We start from the raw sequence: 19,628 nt of genomic DNA, 5'->3' as shown, positions 1-19,628 counted from the left end.
TGGTTGAATAAATCTAATAATACAAAATAACTAAATTAAAAATACTACAAAAAATAAATTTTTAAAAAAAAAGGATGAAAAGGTAAAAAAACGTACCTATGCAGCAGCTTTGGTGAAGAATGAGAGTGGAGTTGCAAGTCAGAACTGATCTGATCTCTATATAGGGAAAACGTGCCATGTGCGCAGTTCAACACTACGAACAGGTCTGTCCGCACCTCTATTACGCGCACGGGTCGTCGGGAACGGGTCAGTCCGCATATCCATTACGCGAACGGGTAGGGACCCGTTCGTAGATCCAGTGTGCGAACGTGGCGGAATCTGAATTCGGAATTAACGGGTGGTATTGATTTAATTCTGATTTATTAGGGTGGTACATGAAAAAAAAACGGTAATATTTTGAAGTTTCAAGTTCTTAATATTTCACTAAAATAAAAATAGAATAATTTTCATATGCATTTAAAGTAAAGTAGGGGTGAGTAAATCGCTCATAACTCATGAGTCGCTCATAACTCGCTCATTAAAAGCTCGCTTAAACTCGCTCATTTATCCGCTCATTTAAACTCGCTCATTTACTTAATGAGCGAGCATGAGCATGACTCAACTCGCTCATAACTCGCTCATTAAGAATTTGCCACATCTAATCCCTGCCACTTTTAATCATGTGTAATTCTGTGTAACATCAACCTTGCCTCATTAAGATTGATAGATAGTGAGCATAGTTTCATATTTAATCATGTGTAATATAGTGAGCACAATGTAACATTTAATCTTGTGTAATATACTAATATTCATGATTTCATATTCATTTTTTTGTAAATCGGTAGAACCAAGGTTGCTTGTTTAAGATGAAGGTTTAATTCTAAACTAGCAATTTAAAATCCCAACTGCTTGTTGCTTGTTTAAGATGAATTTTCATTATTGTTTTCATAATACAAATTTGTAGGTATGTAACAAGGAAATATCTATCCGTATGTCACAAGTAGGATCGTCAAAATCGACAAGACGATAGCTGTTTAATTTTTATTAGTTTCTGTTGGATTATTCTATTTTTGTAATATAATTATATTTTTGTTGAATTTTTATTATATTTTATTTTAAATAAATTATAACAATTTGTTATGATGACTTTTAACAAATTTTGTTATGCGTGGGCACACTATATAATTTTGTTATGAGTCATAAGTCATAACTCGTGAGCCGCTCATAACTCGCTCATTAAAAACTCGCTCATTTATAACTCGCTCATTTATCCGCTCATTTAAACTCGCTCATTAACAACTCGGTCATTTACTTAATGAGCGAGCATGAGTATACCCTAACTCGCTCATGCTCGCTCATTAATCACCCCTAAAGTAAAGTGACTAATAAAAGTACTGAAACTAATTTGAAACTATAATAGAATTTTCTGAAATTAATTTACAGTTAAATTACAAAAACTAATGTACTCATACAATTAATTTTGATTATTTTTAGCGTTCAGAAATTGCAAAACACATATTCCGAACAATCCACACACTAATTTTTGAAATAAACAAGCGAATAGAAATTAATATTTTTGTCAACCTGATTTGAAAGTAATTTTACTAAAAAAAATCTTTTCACAAATAGAAAATAAGGCATGTAAAATTGAAATTAAATTAACTTGTTATATCCTAGTCCCACAAAACGACATAAAAAGTAACAAATTTCTCCATTTCTATTACCAGACCACATCCTCTGAGGTAACAGAATATTTATACTTATTAGATCCTGACCGTCCAATCGTGATCCAGTTCAATCCAGCCATTTAATATTCGTGCAGATTCTAATCGGACGGTGAGATATAAACAGAAATATTGTGTTACCTTAGGTGATATCAATCGCTATAACCACACCTCTTTCATCTACGAATTCATTTCTCGTCTTCTCGCTCTCAGTCCTCTTCTCTTCTCTTCTTTTCTCTTTGTCTCTCTCTGGTAAATATTCGATTCATCAATCCATCGATCGATGCCTCTAGCACTACTTCAGATACACATTTTTGTGCTTATTCTATGCAATTTTTCCTTTTTACACTTAGAAACCTAATCACGAGACCACAAAATTCAACTCTAGTAAATTGGGGCTGGATTTCTTGCGTTCCTTCAAATTAGGGTTACTTGGTAGAGATTTGGGATTTGTTAAATTTTTGCTGATCTGTGCATCTGAAAAGTTGAATTAAAGAAGCTAATTGAGGATTGACAGTTCATCTAAGCAATTTAAATTTGTTATTTTTTTTTCTCAAGTAGGTGCCTCACACAAGAGAATTTAGTAATTGGGTAAAATCAAGGTTTATATGTGAATTTAGTTATTAGGCTTTAATTTAGTTACTGTACTTAGAAAAAAAAGGTGGGCTAGCTACCTTTTGCACTAGATAAGATTTTAATGGATATTGTCTGTTACAATCTGGTAAAGATATTGATAGAGCAGTTTTTGTTTCATGCAGCATACGGGTCATATGCAACGATGTTTTGACTCTATTGTTCGTGCATTGCATGAATTAAAAACTGCTCTGTCAAAATCTTCAATCTGCTTTTCTTTTCTTTTCAGGTTTAGTGCAAATTTCTAATCATTCCTCTTTTCTATCTGTAATAATTAGCTGCTATGTTTTACAATCGGGTAAAATATTGACAGATGAATTTTTGATTCATGCAGCAATTGAGTCATATTCAGCACTGTTTTGACTATTGTTTGTGCACTGCTTGAATTAAGAACTGCTCTTTCAAAATCTTCAATCAGCTTTTCTCTTCTTCTTCTTATTTTTTTTTTCTTTTCAGATTTAGAGTCTTTTTTTTATCCATTTTTTTTTTTTTTGCCATTTTCAGGTCTATGCTTCACATTTTAATCCCATTTTGACCTTCTAATAATGGATGGGAACAAAGATGAGGCATTGAGATGTATAAAAATTGCTGAGTCGTCTCTTGAATCAGGAGACAAACAACGTGCATTGAAATTTGTAAAGATTGCGAAACGATTAGACCCCACCATTTTGGCCGACCACATCATCTCTGCCATAGAAAATCCCGACACTTCAAATTCACAGCGGACCCACCAACCAGAGACTTCAATTAACTACACTGAAGAGCAACTCAGAGCGGTATGTGAAATCAGAAAGAACAGTGACTATTATGCAATTCTCGGAGTAGAGAAGAGTTCTAGTGCCGAAGAAATCAAAAGGGCTTATAGAAAATTATCTCTTAAAATTCATCCTGACAAGAACAAAGCACCAGGGGCAGAAGAAGCATTCAAAAATGTTTCCAAGGCATTCAACTGCCTCAGTAATGAGGAATTGAGGAGGAATTATGATCAGACTGGTAGTGACAATTACAGTTATACCCACCAAAATGATAATTTTGCAAGGAGAAGGCCGGGGAGGAATGCCCGGGATGACTATTTTGATGATTTAGACCCGGATGAAACGAGAAGGCCGGGGAGGAATGCCCGGGATGACTATTTTGATGATTTAGACCCGGATGAAACGAGAAGGCCGGGGAGGAATGCCCGGGATGACTATTTTGATGATTTAGACCCGGATGAAACGAGAAGGCCGGGGAGGAATGCCTGGGATGACTATTTTGATGATTTAGACCCGGTTGAAATTTTCAGAACACTTTTCTTCGGCTCTCAGAGAGAAGGGGTTCACCATAGGAGATGCCAGTGTACACAGAGAAATTACAACACTACCCCTAATCCTAATCCTAACCGTAACCCTAATATCGCTGATGCACCAAGTTTTTTACTCCCGATATTACTCGGGTGCATCGCGTTCTTCTTCACTGTAGCATCTTTACAATTCATGGACCCTGGTAGTATGATTTCACACCATGATCCGTATTTAACATTACTAAATTAAATTTATATTTTTGCATATATATTTGTCATTCTCATTTGGATACATCATTTTTTCTATGTAGGGTTCTGATACCGATACCGGATTCTTCTCTTTGCTTGCTGCAAACAACTGCTTTACAATGCTCCGAAAATTTAATACCTCTATACATCATGGTGCGAGAAGATCCTATTTTCGTTCTTTTCCTTTTCTTTTCGTATTTTATTTTCTGGAATTTACCTTTTTTGAAATGTTATTGGAGTTACCTCTTTATGATATAATACGGTAACTTGTCCGTAACTCCACAAATTTTATTTGTGCAACATTGCATCGGCCATAGACATACCTGGTACGGGATGGTTCTAAAACAGGTACAGCAAAATACTGGTAACCAGCAGTCCCTTGTTTTCATTGTCATTGGCTTTTAATTTTCAGGAAAATATCAAGCGCCTTTTAAATTTCAGGAAAATTCTAAATAATTACTTATTTTGTTTGACAGAATCATGTTAGATAACATAGAGGTTTAGTTTATACAGTCTAAAATACCACATAAGAAAAAAAAAATTGATTATACGGCCTAGAAAAAAAAAATTATATGTGAATTTGCACAACTCGTTTGTATATGGATATAATAAATGAGTATACATTTTAAGATGTATAAAAAAAATTTCGAAATAATATTTATAAGTGAGTTCCTGTCTCCTGACTGAACCTACAAAATATTTCCTGGAATTATTCTTCTAGCTACCGACCTCTTCTTCGGCCATTTTTATTAATATTCTTAAAAATTTTTTTTTTTTTAAAATAACCTTACATTTAATTTTTTATTAAAAATGTCCCAACCGCCAGGCCCACGGGCGGCCCAAAACACAAGTGGACCGCCCGTGACTGGGGCGCTCCATACCAACTAGCGTTGCGCCCCTGGCTGGGGCGCCCCATTTTTTTTTTTATTTTTTTATTTTAAGAGAGATCTTAGTATTTTGATTTGAATAATTTTGTGAAAAAAAAGTTTTCTTCTTTAGAGTGTATGCCAAAAAATAAAATATTTGATATATTTACGAAGTGATGTCGTAAATTTTTATAATATGCAATAATTTTTTTTTTACGAAATTGATTTTCAGTGGTTCGTATAAAAGTTATACAGATTCAACTAAAGCGTATTAAATCTAACATATCAAAAAAAGAGTATGCATGTAATCCATGACATGATGTCTCTTGGTTAAAGATCTCCAACATATTGCATCTCCAAATGACATTCATCAACATATATGTGCATGCATAATAAAAAATAAAAATTCTCAGTTAAAATTTTCGTTCAAAAATATAAGAAAATATTTATACATAAAATTAATTGAATATGTATAACTTTTATACGAACCACTGAAAATCAATTTTGTAAACAAAAAATTATTGCATATTATATGAATTTACGACATCACTTTATAAATATATCCAAATGTTTTATTTTTTGGCATACACTTTAAACAAGAAAATTTTTTCTTCAAAAAATTATTTAAATCAAAATACTAGTATATGTGTATGTATATGTATATGTATATGTATATGTAGATGTGTATGTATATGTATATGTATATGTATATGTGTATATGTGTATATGTGTATATGTGTATATGTATATGTGTATATGTGTATATGTATATATTATACATATATTATAAAAACCATAATAAAGACCAAGTCCTTAATTAGTGTTATATTTAGACTTGTGATGTCCAACTGACAAATAAAATCAAAGTTCACCAAAAAAAAAAAAAAAAATCAAAGTTATAAAAATTTACGACATCACTTCGTAAATATATCGAATATTTTATTTTTTGGCATACACTCTAAATAAGAAAACTTATTTTTTCACAAAATTATTTAAATCAAAATACTAAGATCTCTAAAATAAATAAAAAAAAAAAAAACATGGGGCGCTCCGCTAGTTGGTATGGAGCTCCCCAGCCACGGGCGGTCCACTTGTGTTTTGGGCCGCCCGTGGGTCTGGCGGTTGGGACATTTTTAATAAAAAAATTAAATGTAGGGTTATTTTTAAAATTAAGTTTTTTTTAAGGATATTAATAAAAATGGCCGTTCAAAACTTGTTCAGTTTTTTTATTTACCCTTATCCTCTTTGTTATATTTAATTTATCCCTCAACTTCTTTTTCATTTTTCTATTTAACTATAGTGTTATTTATCACAATTAAATATTATCTCATTTATTTATTTCCCATCATACCCTTGTTCTATCGATGTGATTTACCATGCAACATACAACCATTAGAAGAGAGCAGATTGTAACTTTTGTACATGATAAAATTAGAAAATTGTTTTGCAAGAATTATATCCGTATGAGTTCCATTGTCAACTAAAGAAACCCCAAGTCCAAATTTGTCTGTTTACTTCTTGTGTTTACAGCTCCAGCTATCTAACCACACCTATCAATATTATATGTATCTTGTATATATGGTATTAGAATTCTGACTATATATATCTGAATGTTGAAAATATAAACTTGTTTATCTAAAAGTCTGATTATAGATGATAAATTGTGGAATTACTGTGCCTGAAAAAAAATATGATGACCATAGTTGATTATTTGTTGGTAGTGATAAAATGTTAACTATTCATCCTGTATTAAAATCTTGAATCTAAATATTAAACTAGTTAGTTTCATTGACTAGTACCATTAAAACAGTTGCTCTTCACCAGTACCTTCTTGAGGTTGCAGTCAAATTTCTCCAGAAAAAAAGTACTTTTTTTCTATGTATTTTTTTTTGTGGGGATATATAGTACCATCATATTTAGTTTGATTGTAGTTGTGTTCTTGCATCAAAATTTCATGAGGTATATGCTGTCATTAGATATCTCTTTTGTAGTGTGCTTGATAAATTAATATGTACAAACCTTCAATTTCAAGTACTACACGTTCATCACCAGTGCTATGTTGCTCAACAAGTACTACACGCTCAATGAAAGATCACTCTTCTTAATTTTCTATTTTTTTTAATCTGGAGAGAGCATTACACCATGATTTTCAGAGATGAACAATGGACATTAACAGAATTCATGGAGCATGACACAGTGCAAGAGAGAGATTTTTCACAGGCACAACAGGGGCTTGCGCGCGCAGTAGAGATCTCACAAGGAGTCCAAGCTATGGCCATTTATGTTTTCGTTCATATCTTTTACAAATCTCATATTTCACTTATTTTGATTTTTATTTATTTTACCTTTCCTTGATTTTGTGCTCATTCTCTTAGCCAAAATTGATTTGCCATTTTTGACACAGACTATTGTACCAGTATCCTATCAATACAATAGGGGAATAACCAAAAATAAAAATAAAAATAAAAATAAAAAAATAGAGAAAGGTACTTTTGTCTTTTATTATTTTAATTAGAGATTTAATTATAGTTAACTCATAATTAATGTGTAATGGGTAAAAAAGAAAGAACTTTTAAAGCTAAAGAGGTTAATAACATAAATTGAAGAGTTTAAATGTAAATAAGTAATTAAAAAAGTATGTGAGGGTATAAAAAAAATTAATCCAAAAAAGTATTATAGATTCTTTTCACCTGCTTAGCCTCTAAAAAGTTTCTGCGGCAGCTATACACTGGAGTAACCGCGTAATTGAACGCCATAAAAATAATTAACAAAGGCTACAAATAAGAAGTGTCTGGGTCCCAGGAGTCGGAGACTCGCCACACTATATCTGTACGGAAGAAGTCGGATCTTATCCACACAGACGCACCATAGTTTGTCGATTAAAGTTTAACTTTTATTCTTTTTTTATTCTTGTATGTTAGAAAACTTGGGGAAGATAGAATAGACTTTTATTTGTAAGGTCAATTTTTATGGTGCATAATGGAGGTGATGCGATGGCGACATTTAACAAACACAGCTTCCCTGTGAGAAATTTCTCAAGAGCTTTGATTGAAATTAGAATAGAAGAGGAGGGTTCACATCTTTTTTTTTGTTTTTAAAGTTGGAACAGTCGATCGGTGCTGCTTAATATAATTTTCATAATAAATTATTCTTGGAGACCAAATTTTATATATTTTATTTTTTTTTGCTATTTTTTTTACATAGGTACAGTATCATTTTTTCGGATAGTTCAGAATCTTCTTAAAACAGTGATTTTGTACCTATCTAAAAAAATATCAAATTTAGTCTCCAAACATATTTTATTATAAAAATCATGTTGTGCAGTTCATATTAACTATTCGTATTTTGGAAACAGAGATAAAGGATGTGGACTATGGAGCATTTAAAACACAGGATCATGATGCATTTTAAAAGCACTACACTTACACTTGTGTCATTAATTTTAATTGCATTTAGCATTCTTTATTTAAAAAATATATATATCCTGGCAACAGCTGCAAAGTAATTGCATTTAGCATTCAGAAATTGAAAAGGAAGTGAATGGGCTATAAGAATTAATGCTTCTGTCAATATGATATTTTGAAAGTAAATTAAAAGAAAATTTTCTATTATAAAATTATCTCAAGTTGTAAATGAAATTGTCACCTAGAAACTGTAACAAAATTACAAATATAGATATTCTTATAGTTCAATCAAGTACAATATTAGGGGTGTCAACAAGTATGGTATAGGTCGAGTGGAGGCTTTTTCACACGTACTCCTTGTAATAACGAAAAAAAAATCTTTATCCTCATCTGTTTTTCACACGTACTCCTTGTAATATTATATGTATCTTGTATATATGGTATTAGAATTCTGACTATATGATAAGCCAAAATTGTATCTATTTAAACCTAGGGTTAGGTATGTAAATTAAGCTAAGTTTTGGTTAAATTAGTTTAAATTAGGTTTAATTAGGTTAGAAATGTCCAAAAGTTCAAGTTACTGCCCTAGTTATGTTTGTTTTACAGGTAATCAAGTGTTTGGACCTTAACAGAGCAAAACGGGTGTGTTAGCACGAAGAAATGAGCTTCTGCCAACATTTATTGTGGCCCGAAATGGAGTTATTGCGGCCCGCAACCAAACAAGTCAGAGCCTCTTCATTACAGCACAGTTATTGCGGCCCGCAACGCATTGTAGCAGTCAGCCAAAAATAGAGTCTAAACTTAAAACGGCCATAACTTTTGACTCGTAACTCCGATTTAGGCTTGTGACCACTTTTTGGAAAGCTAACGAGAAGATCTACAACCTAAGAATATAAAAGGAATGTATTGCGACCCGCAAGGACTTTTATTGCGGCCCGCAAGGACCTCTTCAGAATTTTTCTGCGCAGTCTGTTAACTGCTACAATACATTGCGGCCCGCAATGAATGTATTGCGGCCCGCAATTAGGTCGGTTCAGAGTCCGAATTTGTTATGTTTGGTTGGTTATTTCTAGGTTTTAGAGGGGGCTATAAATAGGAACCTGTAGAACAGATTGGGGGACGTTTTTTAGGCAGAATTTCTAGGGTTTTAACAAGGAAAAACAAGGAAAAGCTAGAAGAGAGAAGAAGGAGGAAGAGATCATTGATCAATCGGTTTTATTTGTTTTCTTTCTTTCGGAACTCTTCTATTTTTCTTTGATTTGATTTGTATCTTAGCCATGACAGGCTAAGGACTCTTCTAGGGTAGATTAGGGTTGTACTTGAAACTTTTGTTATGATTTAGTTGGTTTTATTTTATATATTCTTGTTCTTTATTATGATCTATTCTTTATTTTAATTGATTGTGAGGACTTAATCGAAATCACATGAAACCCTAGGATTTGGTATTTGCAATTGAGAAATTGAATATTAGGTCCAGACCATAAGGAATAGGGTATTTGATAGGCTAAGTACCGAGAGGTGACGCTTGTCTTATACGGGTTTACCTAATAGTTTAGAGAATTGTGCCAAGTACCGAGAGGTGAAAGATAGTTTTCTAGATTTATTGGGACAGTAAGAACTTAATGACTTTATATTAGGGTAGCCAAGTACCGAGAGGTGACGTTTATTCTAATTTAAAGATGGTATTAATATAGAGATATCCCTTTGTACCTACAACACCCAACTGTGCCTTCATAACTAAAAGAACAAATTTAATAAACTAATTAGTCATAACACTAGTGGATAGGAACCCTAAGAAACCCTAATTTCTCATTCTTGTTAAAAACCTAATTTTGCTTTAAAGACTTTAGTTTAATCACAACCAAACCATCTTAAAAACAAACAAATTCCTTTTATTCTCTTTTACTAAATTAAATTGTTAGGTTAGAGTTAATATTCCAACTTGTTCCTGTGGAGACGATCCCTAAGTACTACTTGACAAGGTTGTACACTTGCAACCGAATTGAGTATCAATTAGGATTTATTACTTGTATTGTAATAATTCACATCACTATATATATCTGAATGTTGAAAATATAAACTTGTTTATCTAAAAGTCTGATTATAGATGATAAATTGTGGAATTACTGTGCCTGAAAAAAATATGATGACCATAGTTGATTATTCGTTGGTAGTGATAAAATGTTAAATATTCATCCTGTATTAAAATCTTGAATCTAAATATTAAACTAGTTAGTTTCATTGACTAGTACCATTAAAACAGTTACTCTTCACCAGTACCTTCTTGAGGTTGCAGTCAAATTTCTCCAAAAAAAAAAGTACTTTTTTTCTATGTATTTTTTTTTGTGGGGATATATAGTACCATCATATTTAGTTTGATTGTAGTTGTGTTCTTGCATCAAAATTTCATGAGGTATATGCTGTCATTAGATATCTCTTTTGTAGTGTGCTTGATAAATTAATACGTACAAACCTTCGATTTCAAGTACTACACGTTCATCACCAGTGCTATGTTGCTCAACAAGTACTACACGCTCAATGAAAGATCACTCTTCTTAATTTTCTATTTTTTTTAATCTGGAGAGAGCATTACACCATGATTTTCAGAGATGAACAATGGACATTAACAGAATTCATGGAGCATGACACAGTGCAAGAGAGAGATTTTTCACAGGCACAACAGGGGCTTGCGCGCGCAGTAGAGATCTCACAAGGAGTCCAAGCTATGGCCATTTATGTTTTCGTTCATATCTTTTACAAATCTCATATTTCACTTATTTTGATTTTTATTTATTTTACCTTTCCTTGATTTTGTGCTCATTCTCTTAGCCAAAATTGATTTGCCATTTTTGACACAGACTATTGTACCAGTATCCTATCAATACAATAGGGGAATAACCAAAAATAAAAATAAAAATAAAAATAAAAAAATAGAGAAAGGTACTTTTGTCTTTTATTATTTTAATTAGAGATTTAATTATAGTTAACTCATAATTAATGTGTAATGGGTAAAAAAGAAAGAACTTTTAAAGCTAAAGAGGTTAATAACATAAATTGAAGAGTTTAAATGTAAATAAGTAATTAAAAAAGTATGTGAGGGTATAAAAAAAATTAATCCAAAAAAGTATTATAGATTCTTTTCACCTGCTTAGCCTCTAAAAAGTTTCTGCGGCAGCTATACACTGGAGTAACCGCGTAATTGAACGCCATAAAAATAATTAACAAAGGCTACAAATAAGAAGTGTCTGGGTCCCAGGAGTCGGAGACTCGCCACACTATATCTGTACGGAAGAAGTCGGATCTTATCCACACAGACGCACCATAGTTTGTCGATTAAAGTTTAACTTTTATTCTTTTTTTATTCTTGTATGTTAGAAAACTTGGGGAAGATAGAATAGACTTTTATTTGTAAGGTCAATTTTTATGGTGCATAATGGAGGTGATGCGATGGCGACATTTAACAAACACAGCTTCCCTGTGAGAAATTTCTCAAGAGCTTTGATTGAAATTAGAATAGAAGAGGAGGGTTCACATCTTTTTTTTTGTTTTTAAAGTTGGAACAGTCGATCGGTGCTGCTTAATATAATTTTCATAATAAATTATTCTTGGAGACCAAATTTTATATATTTTATTTTTTTTTGCTATTTTTTTTACATAGGTACAGTATCATTTTTTCGGATAGTTCAGAATCTTCTTAAAACAGTGATTTTGTACCTATCTAAAAAAAATATCAAATTTAGTCTCCAAACATATTTTATTATGAAAATCATGTTGTGCAGTTCATATTAACTATTCATATTTTGGAAACAGAGATAAAGGATGTGGACTATGGAGCATTTAAAACACAAGATCATGATGCATTTTAAAAGCACTACACTTACACTTGTGTCATTAATTTTAATTGCATTTAGCATTCTTTATTTAAAAAATATATATATCCTGGCAACAGCTGCAAAGTAATTGCATTTAGCATTCAGAAATTGAAAAAAAAGTGAATGGGCTATAAGATTTAATGATTCTGTCAATATGGTATTTTGAAAGTAAATTAAAAGAAAATTTTCTATTGTAAAATTATCTCAAGTTGTAAATGAAATTGTCACCTAGAAACTGTAACAAAATTACTAATATAGATATTCTTATAGTTCAATCAAGTACAAGATTAGGGGTGTCAACGAGTACGGTATAGGTGGAGTGGAGGCTTTTTCACACGTACTCCTTGTAATAACGAAAAAAAAATCTTTATCCTCATCTGTTTTTTCAAATACAGTACGAGTCGGATAAACGGATAAAAAAGTGCTATTGACATCTCGATTTGTACTTTCAATTAAATATTTTTTAAAACAAGAAAAAAAATAATGAATACTAATTTGTATTAAGAAAATTTAGTAAAATACGAAACTTTATTGTATCATGCATTATCTTCATACAAATATATATCTATATATATAATTTTATTTTAAAAATTATCTTATAGGATAACGGGTTAGATAACAAAAAAAAAATCGTTATCCTTACTCATACCTGATAAGCTAACGAAAAAAAATCTTACTCATATTCATTTTATCAGATATGATACGGATCGGATAAACAGATATAAATGTATCATTGACACCCCTATACAGACATAAATGGATTTCTGCGCTTTTCCATTTTCTCTGAATCAAACTCGTTGTCCTTTGGTGTTGTATTCTTTTAATGAAAGTACAACTACAATCTACAAATGAAAAAAAAAAATGAACATGAAAAAAATGTCATATGCACTTATAATTTATGTGGAATTTCAAATGTATCTCTCAAAAACTTCGAAAGATAATGTTTAAGCACAGAACCGATATATTTTTCTTAAACAAAGCTATTTTTTTTATACTTTTAATAAAAGATAAAATGAGTATTTTATAAATATAAAATGATTTTTAATGTAAAAAACAATAAAATGGATAAATTTGTGAGTTTTAAAAATTTAGAGGGACAAATATGTAATTTTGAAATTTAAAGATATGAACACGTAATTTTGATGCTTTTTAGGGGCATATTAGTAATCGTGCCCGTGCATAGCAACGGGAGCAAATTATGTAGTAGAAATTATTAAGCTCCTTAATAAGGAGGAGAGATAATTTAAATCAAATTTGTAGTGAAAAATAGTTAAATACTATATTTATCTACGAGATAACACATTTGAACTCTAGTGTAGTGGTAAGAATTTTGGCACCAATAGAATCCAACTGGTAAGATATTGATAGAGCAGTTTTTGTTTCATGCAGCATACGGGTCATATGCAACGATGTTTTGACTCTATTGTTCGTGCATTGCATGAATTAAAAACTACTCTTTCAAAATCTTCAATCTGCTTTTCTTTTCTTTTTAGGTTTAGTGCAAATTTCTAATCATTCCTCTTTTCTATCTGTAATAATTAGCTGCTATGTTTTACAATCGGGTTAAATATTGACAAATGAATTTTTGATTCATGCAGCAATTGAGTCATATTTAGCACTGTTTTGACTCTATTATTTGTGCACTGCTTGAATTAAGAACTGCTCTTCCAAAATCTTCAATCAGCTTTTCTCTTCTTCTTCTTATTTTTTTTTTCTTTTCAGATTTAGAGTCTTTTTTTTTTATCCTTTTTATTTTTTTTGCCATTTTCAGGTCTATGCTTCACATTTTAATCCCATTTTGACCTTCTAATAATGGATGGGAACAAAGATGAGGCATTGAGATGTATAAAAATTGCTGAGTCGTCTCTTGAATCAGGAGACAAACAACGTGCATTGAAATTTGTAAAGATTGCGAAACGATTAGACCCCACCATTTTGGCCGACCACATCATCTCTGCCATAGAAAATCCCGACACTTCAAAGCCTATTCCTCAGAGAGAGAACCACCGTGTTTCACAGCGGACCCACCAACCAGAGACTTCAATTAACTACACTGAAGAGCAAGTCAGAGCGGTACGTGAAATCAGAAAGAACAACGACTATTATGCAATTCTCGGAGTAGAGAAGAGTTCTAGTGCCGAAGAAATCAAAAGGGCTTATAGAAAATTATCTCTTAAAATTCACCCTGACAAGAACAAAGCACCAGGGGCAGAAGAAGCATTCAAAAATGTTTCCAAGGCATTCAACTGCCTCAGTAATGAGCAATCGAGGAGGAATTATGATCAGACTGGTAGTGAAAATTACAGTTATACCCTCCAAAATGATAATTTTGCAAGGAGAAGGCCAGGGAGGAATGCCCGGGATGATTATTTTGATGATTTAGACCCGGATGAAATTTTCAGAACACTCTTCTTCGGCTCTCAGAGAGGAGGGGTTCACCATAGGAGATACCAGCATACACAGAGAAATTACAACACTACCCCTAATCCTAATCCTAACCGTAACCCTAATATCGCCGATGCACCAAGTTTTTTACTCCTGATATTACTCGGGTGCATCATGTTCTTCTTCATTGTAGCATCTTTACCATTCATGGAACCGGAGTACTCGCTCCAGAAGTCACATGCATACCACATAGCGAAGGCCACGGAGGATCGTGGGGTCGAGTTTTTTGTGAAGAGGGAGGATTTTGAACAGAGGTTTCCTAAAGGGGGAGATGTGAGAGTGAATTTGGAAAGGACTGTTTTGCGGGATTACAGGAGTTTATTAGGGCAGTATTGTCAGAGGGAAATGCAGCGACGGTTTTGGAATAGTGGGTATCCCACACCTTATTGTGATAAGCTTAAGAGCTTTGGTACCGCTTCAGGTATCAGTACTGGTACGACTGAGTGCTTCTCTCTCTCTCTCTTTCTGGGGTGATGTGTAGGACCAGTACAGTATAGACTGCTCTAGACTGCTCTGATCTGTAATTTAGTTAGTAGTAAGTCAACTTCTTGACCCGTACCAGTCAACTTCTTGGCCCGTATCAGTCAATCTGACAGTAGGATGTTAGTCAACTTCTTGCCCCGTACCAGTCAATATGACAGTAGGATGTTAGTCAACTTCTGGAATCTGACAGTAGGTTTTTATATAGTAAGTTATAAGTTATAGGAAACCATGGTTAGGAGTACAATGTTAGTCAACTTCTTGACCCGTACTAGTCAGTCTGACAGTACTGATATGTCAAGTTTTTTTACGGGCATTGGACCCTGGTAGTATGATTTCACACCATGATCCGTATTTAACATTACTAAATTAAATTTATATTTTTGCATATATATTTGTCATTCTCAATCATTTTTTCTATGCAGGGTTCTGATACCGATACCGGATTCTTCTCTTTGCAATGCTCTGAAAATTTAATACCTCTATACATCATGGTGCGAGAAGATCCTATTTTTGTTCTTTTCCTTTTCTTTTCGTATTTTATTTTCCGGAATTTACCTTTTTTGAAATGTTATTGGAGTTACCTCTTTATGATATAATACGGTAACTTGTCCGTAACTCCACAAATTTTATTTGTGCAACATTGCATCGGCCATAGACAAACCTGGTACGGGATGGTTCTAAAACAGGTACAGCAAAATCCTGGTAACCAGCGGTCCCTTGTTTTCATTGTCATTGGCTTTCCTGGAAAGCAAAAATCCTGGAAAATATCAAGCGCCTTTTAATTTTCAGGAAAATTCTAACTAATTACTTATTTTGTTTGACAGAATCATGTTAGATAACATAGAGGTTTAGTTTATACAGTCTAAAATACCACATAAGAAAAAAAATTGATTATACAGCCTAAAAAAAAAATTATATGTGATTTTGCACAACTCGTTTGTATATTGATATAATAAATGAGTATACATTTTAAGATGTATAAAAAAATTTCGAAATAATATTTATAAGTGAGTTCCTGACCGAACCTACAAAATATTTCCTGGAATTATTCTTCTAGCTACCGACCTCTTCTTATCACCCGTAACGGATTATGAAACCCCCTCAAAATGACCCGCTTTATTAAACTTCACAAATTTGCATGCACAGATTACGCGGCATTCTTTCCTTTTTTTTTTGGGTATAAACTGCTTTCTGCTTCTCTAAATTTCTTACCCTCTGTACCATAAACAAGAAACTGGTCCTGTAAGGTAACATAATATTTCTGTTTAAATTCTGCCCGTCCGATCAAAATCCTGGACTTAAATAATTGTGCGGATTCTAATTAACGGTGCAGATCTAAACTAGTATTTTCTGTTACCTTCTAGTGATATGAATTCCAGGATAAATATCTGAGATAGTTCTCCATTCCCTGTGGTAACACAATATTCTATTTAAATGATAACCGTCCGATCAGAATCTGGACTTCGATTGTCGTTCAGATTATAATTTAACGTTCCAGATCTAAACAAAAATATTCTGTTACCTTAAGTGATATGATTCCAGAAACAATATCTCGAGGTACTACTCCTTTCCTTCTTCCCTCACTCTATCAGTCTCTCTCTCTCTCTCTCTCTCTCTCTCTCTCTCTCTCTATCTGAAACCCTAATCAACTGTTGTTACGAGATGTTTGATCCTTCAAATCGCCATCGCTGATACCTCGTGCACCGACGACTCATTGATCAAGCTTGATGGAGTCGGTGTCGCACCAGCTCCACTCATGGAAGCCATTCCAGCTGCACCAAACCCTAACAGCAGAGGGACATCCTTCCAAACCCTACCTCTTCCCCACCAAAAAGCCGTGCTGCTCCGATCGGTCCACTGCTCCTCCGACGATCCTCGATCCGGATCTGTCCAGACTGAGCCTCAGAGAAGAGAATAACCTGCCTAGTAGACCCCGAGATGATACTTTGTTCATTCAAGGTAAGAAATTGCTTTCTCGTATGTAGTTCATTAGTTAATTTGGTTATATTAGTTGAAATTAGTTTTTTTTTTTCATGAATTTCTCTTTTGCAGGTATAAATATAAGAGAGAATTAAATTACCAGGCTAGATGTATAATGAAAATTTCTTCTTCATTAGGGTAATGTCTGAGTTTTTTTTTTTTTTTTTTTTGCATATAAGCAAGGTTTAAATTAAAATTTGAAGTAAAATTATCAGTTTGTGGGAGTTCAAATTAAAATTTGAAGTAAAATAATCAGTTTGTGGTGGTTTAAATTAAAATTTGAAGTACATATACAGATATGTACACATGTGTGTACGTGTGTACACGTGTACACATGTATACATATGTAAATATGTAAATAGAGTGATGTTACCATGCTTTGGGAATTAAAGTGGGTGTTTTAATTCCTACTCATATATCCATTTTCAAAGTTCAAATAGTCAATCCAAACTTCTCAACATGTTCTTCATGTTGAAATGTTCTTGGAGACCAAATTTTACATTTTGGAAATTATTTACTATTTTTATAGAATTTTTGAAAATCAGTGTTTTCTATTAAATAAAAAAATAATAAAAAATTCAGAAAAAACACTGATTTTCAAAAATAACTAACAGCGCACCTGTCCATTTTGACAAGGCTTTGTTTCCTGCGGAGCAGCTTCTTCAGAGGGGGTTCATACTTCATACATGGACCTCACTCCGGATGTCGGCGACACTGCCTCCGACCCCGCTTCTGACAGTGCCACCACCCAGCCTGCCGGTGGAAATGAGGTATCGTCATCCTCTTCTGCACCACCACCTCCACCTCCACCTGGACCCCAACCGCTGCCCCAACAGCCGACCCAGGCACCGAGCTTGTACGAGTCACAAAAGCGCCGTGATTGGAACACCTTCATCCAATATCTAAGGGGTCACAAATCGCCTCTTACACTCCAGCAGTGCAGTGGTGCACATGTGATCGAGTTCTTGATATACTTGGATCAATTCGGCAAGACCAAGGTCCATGTGGATTCATGCCCTCACTTTGGGAAACCAATCTCTCCGGAGCCGTGCACCTGTCCACTGAAGCAAGCATGGGGATCCCTCGATGCTCTTATCAGTCGACTCATAGCAGCTTATGAAGAAAGCGAGGGCCAGCCCGAGTCGAACCCATTTGATGCGAGAGCAGTCCGGATGTACCTTCGGGAGGTTCGGGAATCCCAGACCAAAGCTCGAGGGATATTGCATGAGAGGAAGAAACGAAACCGGCTGGCCCTAACATACGGGCTCTGACTAGTTCTTTATTTAGTTAATTTAGTATGATAGAACTCTATTTTCTATTCTAAATGACTGTGTTTGAACTTCTATGTATATATGTTTTTTATTTTCTGTTGTTGAAGTAGTTTGAGCTTGTTTGCTCTTTTGGACTTACTTTACCCAGTAGGTATGTTGGTCATTTCGGTTGGTTCTAATATGACGGTTGTATGAACTCTGTTTTAGTAGTAATGAAATGGGCCTTTAGGCCTTTATATCAAAAAAATGTTAGTCAACTTACTTGACCCGTACCAGTTAACTTCTTGATTCTACCAGTCAACAGTAGGATGTTAGTCAACTTCTTGACACGTACCAGTCAATCTGACAGTAGGATGTTAGTCAACTTCTTGACCCGTACCAGTCAATCTGACAGTACTAGTATGCACAGTTATTTTATAGGTTAGATTGACAGTACTAGTATGCACAGTTATTTTACGGGTAATGGACCTGATAGTTTGATTTCATACCAAGATATGTATTTAACATAAAGTAAATTCATTTTCCCTATATATATTTGTTATTCTCATTTGTATACATCATTTTTCTATGCAGGGTCTCTTATACCAGATTCTTCTCTTTGTTTGCTGAAAACAAGTGATTTACAAGTTACAATGCTCTGAAAATTTAATACCTCTATACATCATGGTGCGAGAAGATCCTATTTTCCTTCTTTTCCTTTTCTTTTCGTATTTTATTTTCCGGAATTTTCCTTTTTTGAAATGTTATTGGAGTTACCTCTTATGATATAATACGTTAACGTGTTTGTACCTCCACAATTTTTATTTGTGAGAGATTGCATCAGCCATAGACATGCCTGGTATGGCATGGTTCTAAAACAGGTACAGAAAAATACTGGTAACCAGCAGTCCCTTGTTTTCATTGCTTTGCTCATTGGCTTTCCTGGCAAACAAAATACTGGAAAAATATCAAGCGCATTTTAATTTTCAGGAAAATTCTAAATAATAGATTGTTTTGGTTGACAGAATCATGTTAGATAACGGGAAATTTTACAAAATACCCTTCATTTTCAAATCAACAAACAAAATACTCCCCTTTCAAAATTATTAACAAAATATCCATGTGGACTCTACTTATTTCTCCATTTTCCCTCCCTTCCACTTCTCCACGTTTACTCCCCTTTATTTTTTTGGTATGTGATTAAGAGCAAATTATGAGTTAAATGGCAATTATTGTGCATTCTTCAATTTGAGTAGGAAATCACAGACAATTGATATGTGTTCAAGTACAGTGAATCGTGTTATTTATAATTTCTCCTTCTTAAATTTTTGTAATAACCATAGAGATATTTAGAATGAGAAAATTTTTATTTTGATTAAATCAATTTTTGGCATGCATAAATTATTTTTGTACAATTCTTTACATGAAAAGATATGTTAGTTCTTTTGCAATCGAAACTGA

General features: G+C 33.4%; 3 protein-coding genes across 9 annotated transcripts; all 3 read left to right on the top strand.

Moving 5' to 3' along the window:
• Positions 1 to 1,885: 1,885 nt before the first annotated feature.
• Positions 1,886 to 4,241, top strand: LOC144554007 (chaperone protein dnaJ 49-like). 4 transcript variants are annotated; one of them, XM_078302183.1, is made up of 3 exons: positions 1,886 to 1,955; positions 2,841 to 3,824; positions 3,930 to 4,241. In XM_078302183.1, exons 2-3 carry the CDS (start codon positions 2,882 to 2,884, stop codon positions 3,935 to 3,937), a joined length of 951 nt encoding a protein of 316 aa, XP_078158309.1. In that variant the 5' UTR covers positions 1,886 to 1,955; positions 2,841 to 2,881; the 3' UTR covers positions 3,938 to 4,241. The 4 variants fall into 4 exon arrangements, with proteins under 4 accessions (XP_078158309.1, XP_078158310.1, XP_078158308.1 ...); XM_078302184.1 differs by lacking the exon at positions 1,886 to 1,955 and adding an exon at positions 1,962 to 2,565; XM_078302182.1 differs by lacking the exon at positions 1,886 to 1,955 and having other exon boundaries at positions 2,588 to 3,824.
• A 9,503-nt stretch (positions 4,242 to 13,744) lies between these two features.
• Positions 13,745 to 18,985, top strand: LOC144554003 (chaperone protein dnaJ 49-like). Of its 3 annotated transcripts, none has more exons than XM_078302175.1 (2): positions 13,745 to 14,875; positions 18,762 to 18,985. In XM_078302175.1, the coding sequence occupies exons 1-2, from the start codon at positions 13,822 to 13,824 to the stop codon at positions 18,827 to 18,829; spliced, it is 1,122 nt and encodes a 373-aa protein (XP_078158301.1). In that variant the 5' UTR covers positions 13,745 to 13,821; the 3' UTR covers positions 18,830 to 18,985. The 3 variants fall into 3 exon arrangements, with proteins under 3 accessions (XP_078158301.1, XP_078158300.1, XP_078158303.1); XM_078302174.1 differs by having other exon boundaries at positions 13,745 to 14,887; XM_078302177.1 differs by lacking the exon at positions 18,762 to 18,985 and adding an exon at positions 15,360 to 15,584 and having other exon boundaries at positions 13,745 to 14,887.
• Positions 16,507 to 18,284, top strand: LOC144554004 (protein LIGHT-DEPENDENT SHORT HYPOCOTYLS 9-like). 2 transcript variants are annotated; one of them, XM_078302179.1, is made up of 2 exons: positions 16,507 to 16,896; positions 17,575 to 18,284. In XM_078302179.1, the coding sequence occupies exons 1-2, from the start codon at positions 16,665 to 16,667 to the stop codon at positions 18,186 to 18,188; spliced, it is 846 nt and encodes a 281-aa protein (XP_078158305.1). In that variant the 5' UTR covers positions 16,507 to 16,664; the 3' UTR covers positions 18,189 to 18,284. The 2 variants fall into 2 exon arrangements, with proteins under 2 accessions (XP_078158305.1, XP_078158304.1); XM_078302178.1 differs by having other exon boundaries at positions 17,554 to 18,284.
• Positions 18,986 to 19,628: the final 643 nt, after the last annotated feature.

This window comes from Carex rostrata, chromosome 5 (assembly GCF_964058835.1).
Source record: "Carex rostrata chromosome 5, lpCarRost1.2, whole genome shotgun sequence".
NCBI lineage: Eukaryota > Viridiplantae > Streptophyta > Magnoliopsida > Poales > Cyperaceae > Carex > Carex rostrata.
Note: the sequence above shows the minus strand (reverse complement) of the source record. Positions and strands in the feature narration are given on the sequence as shown.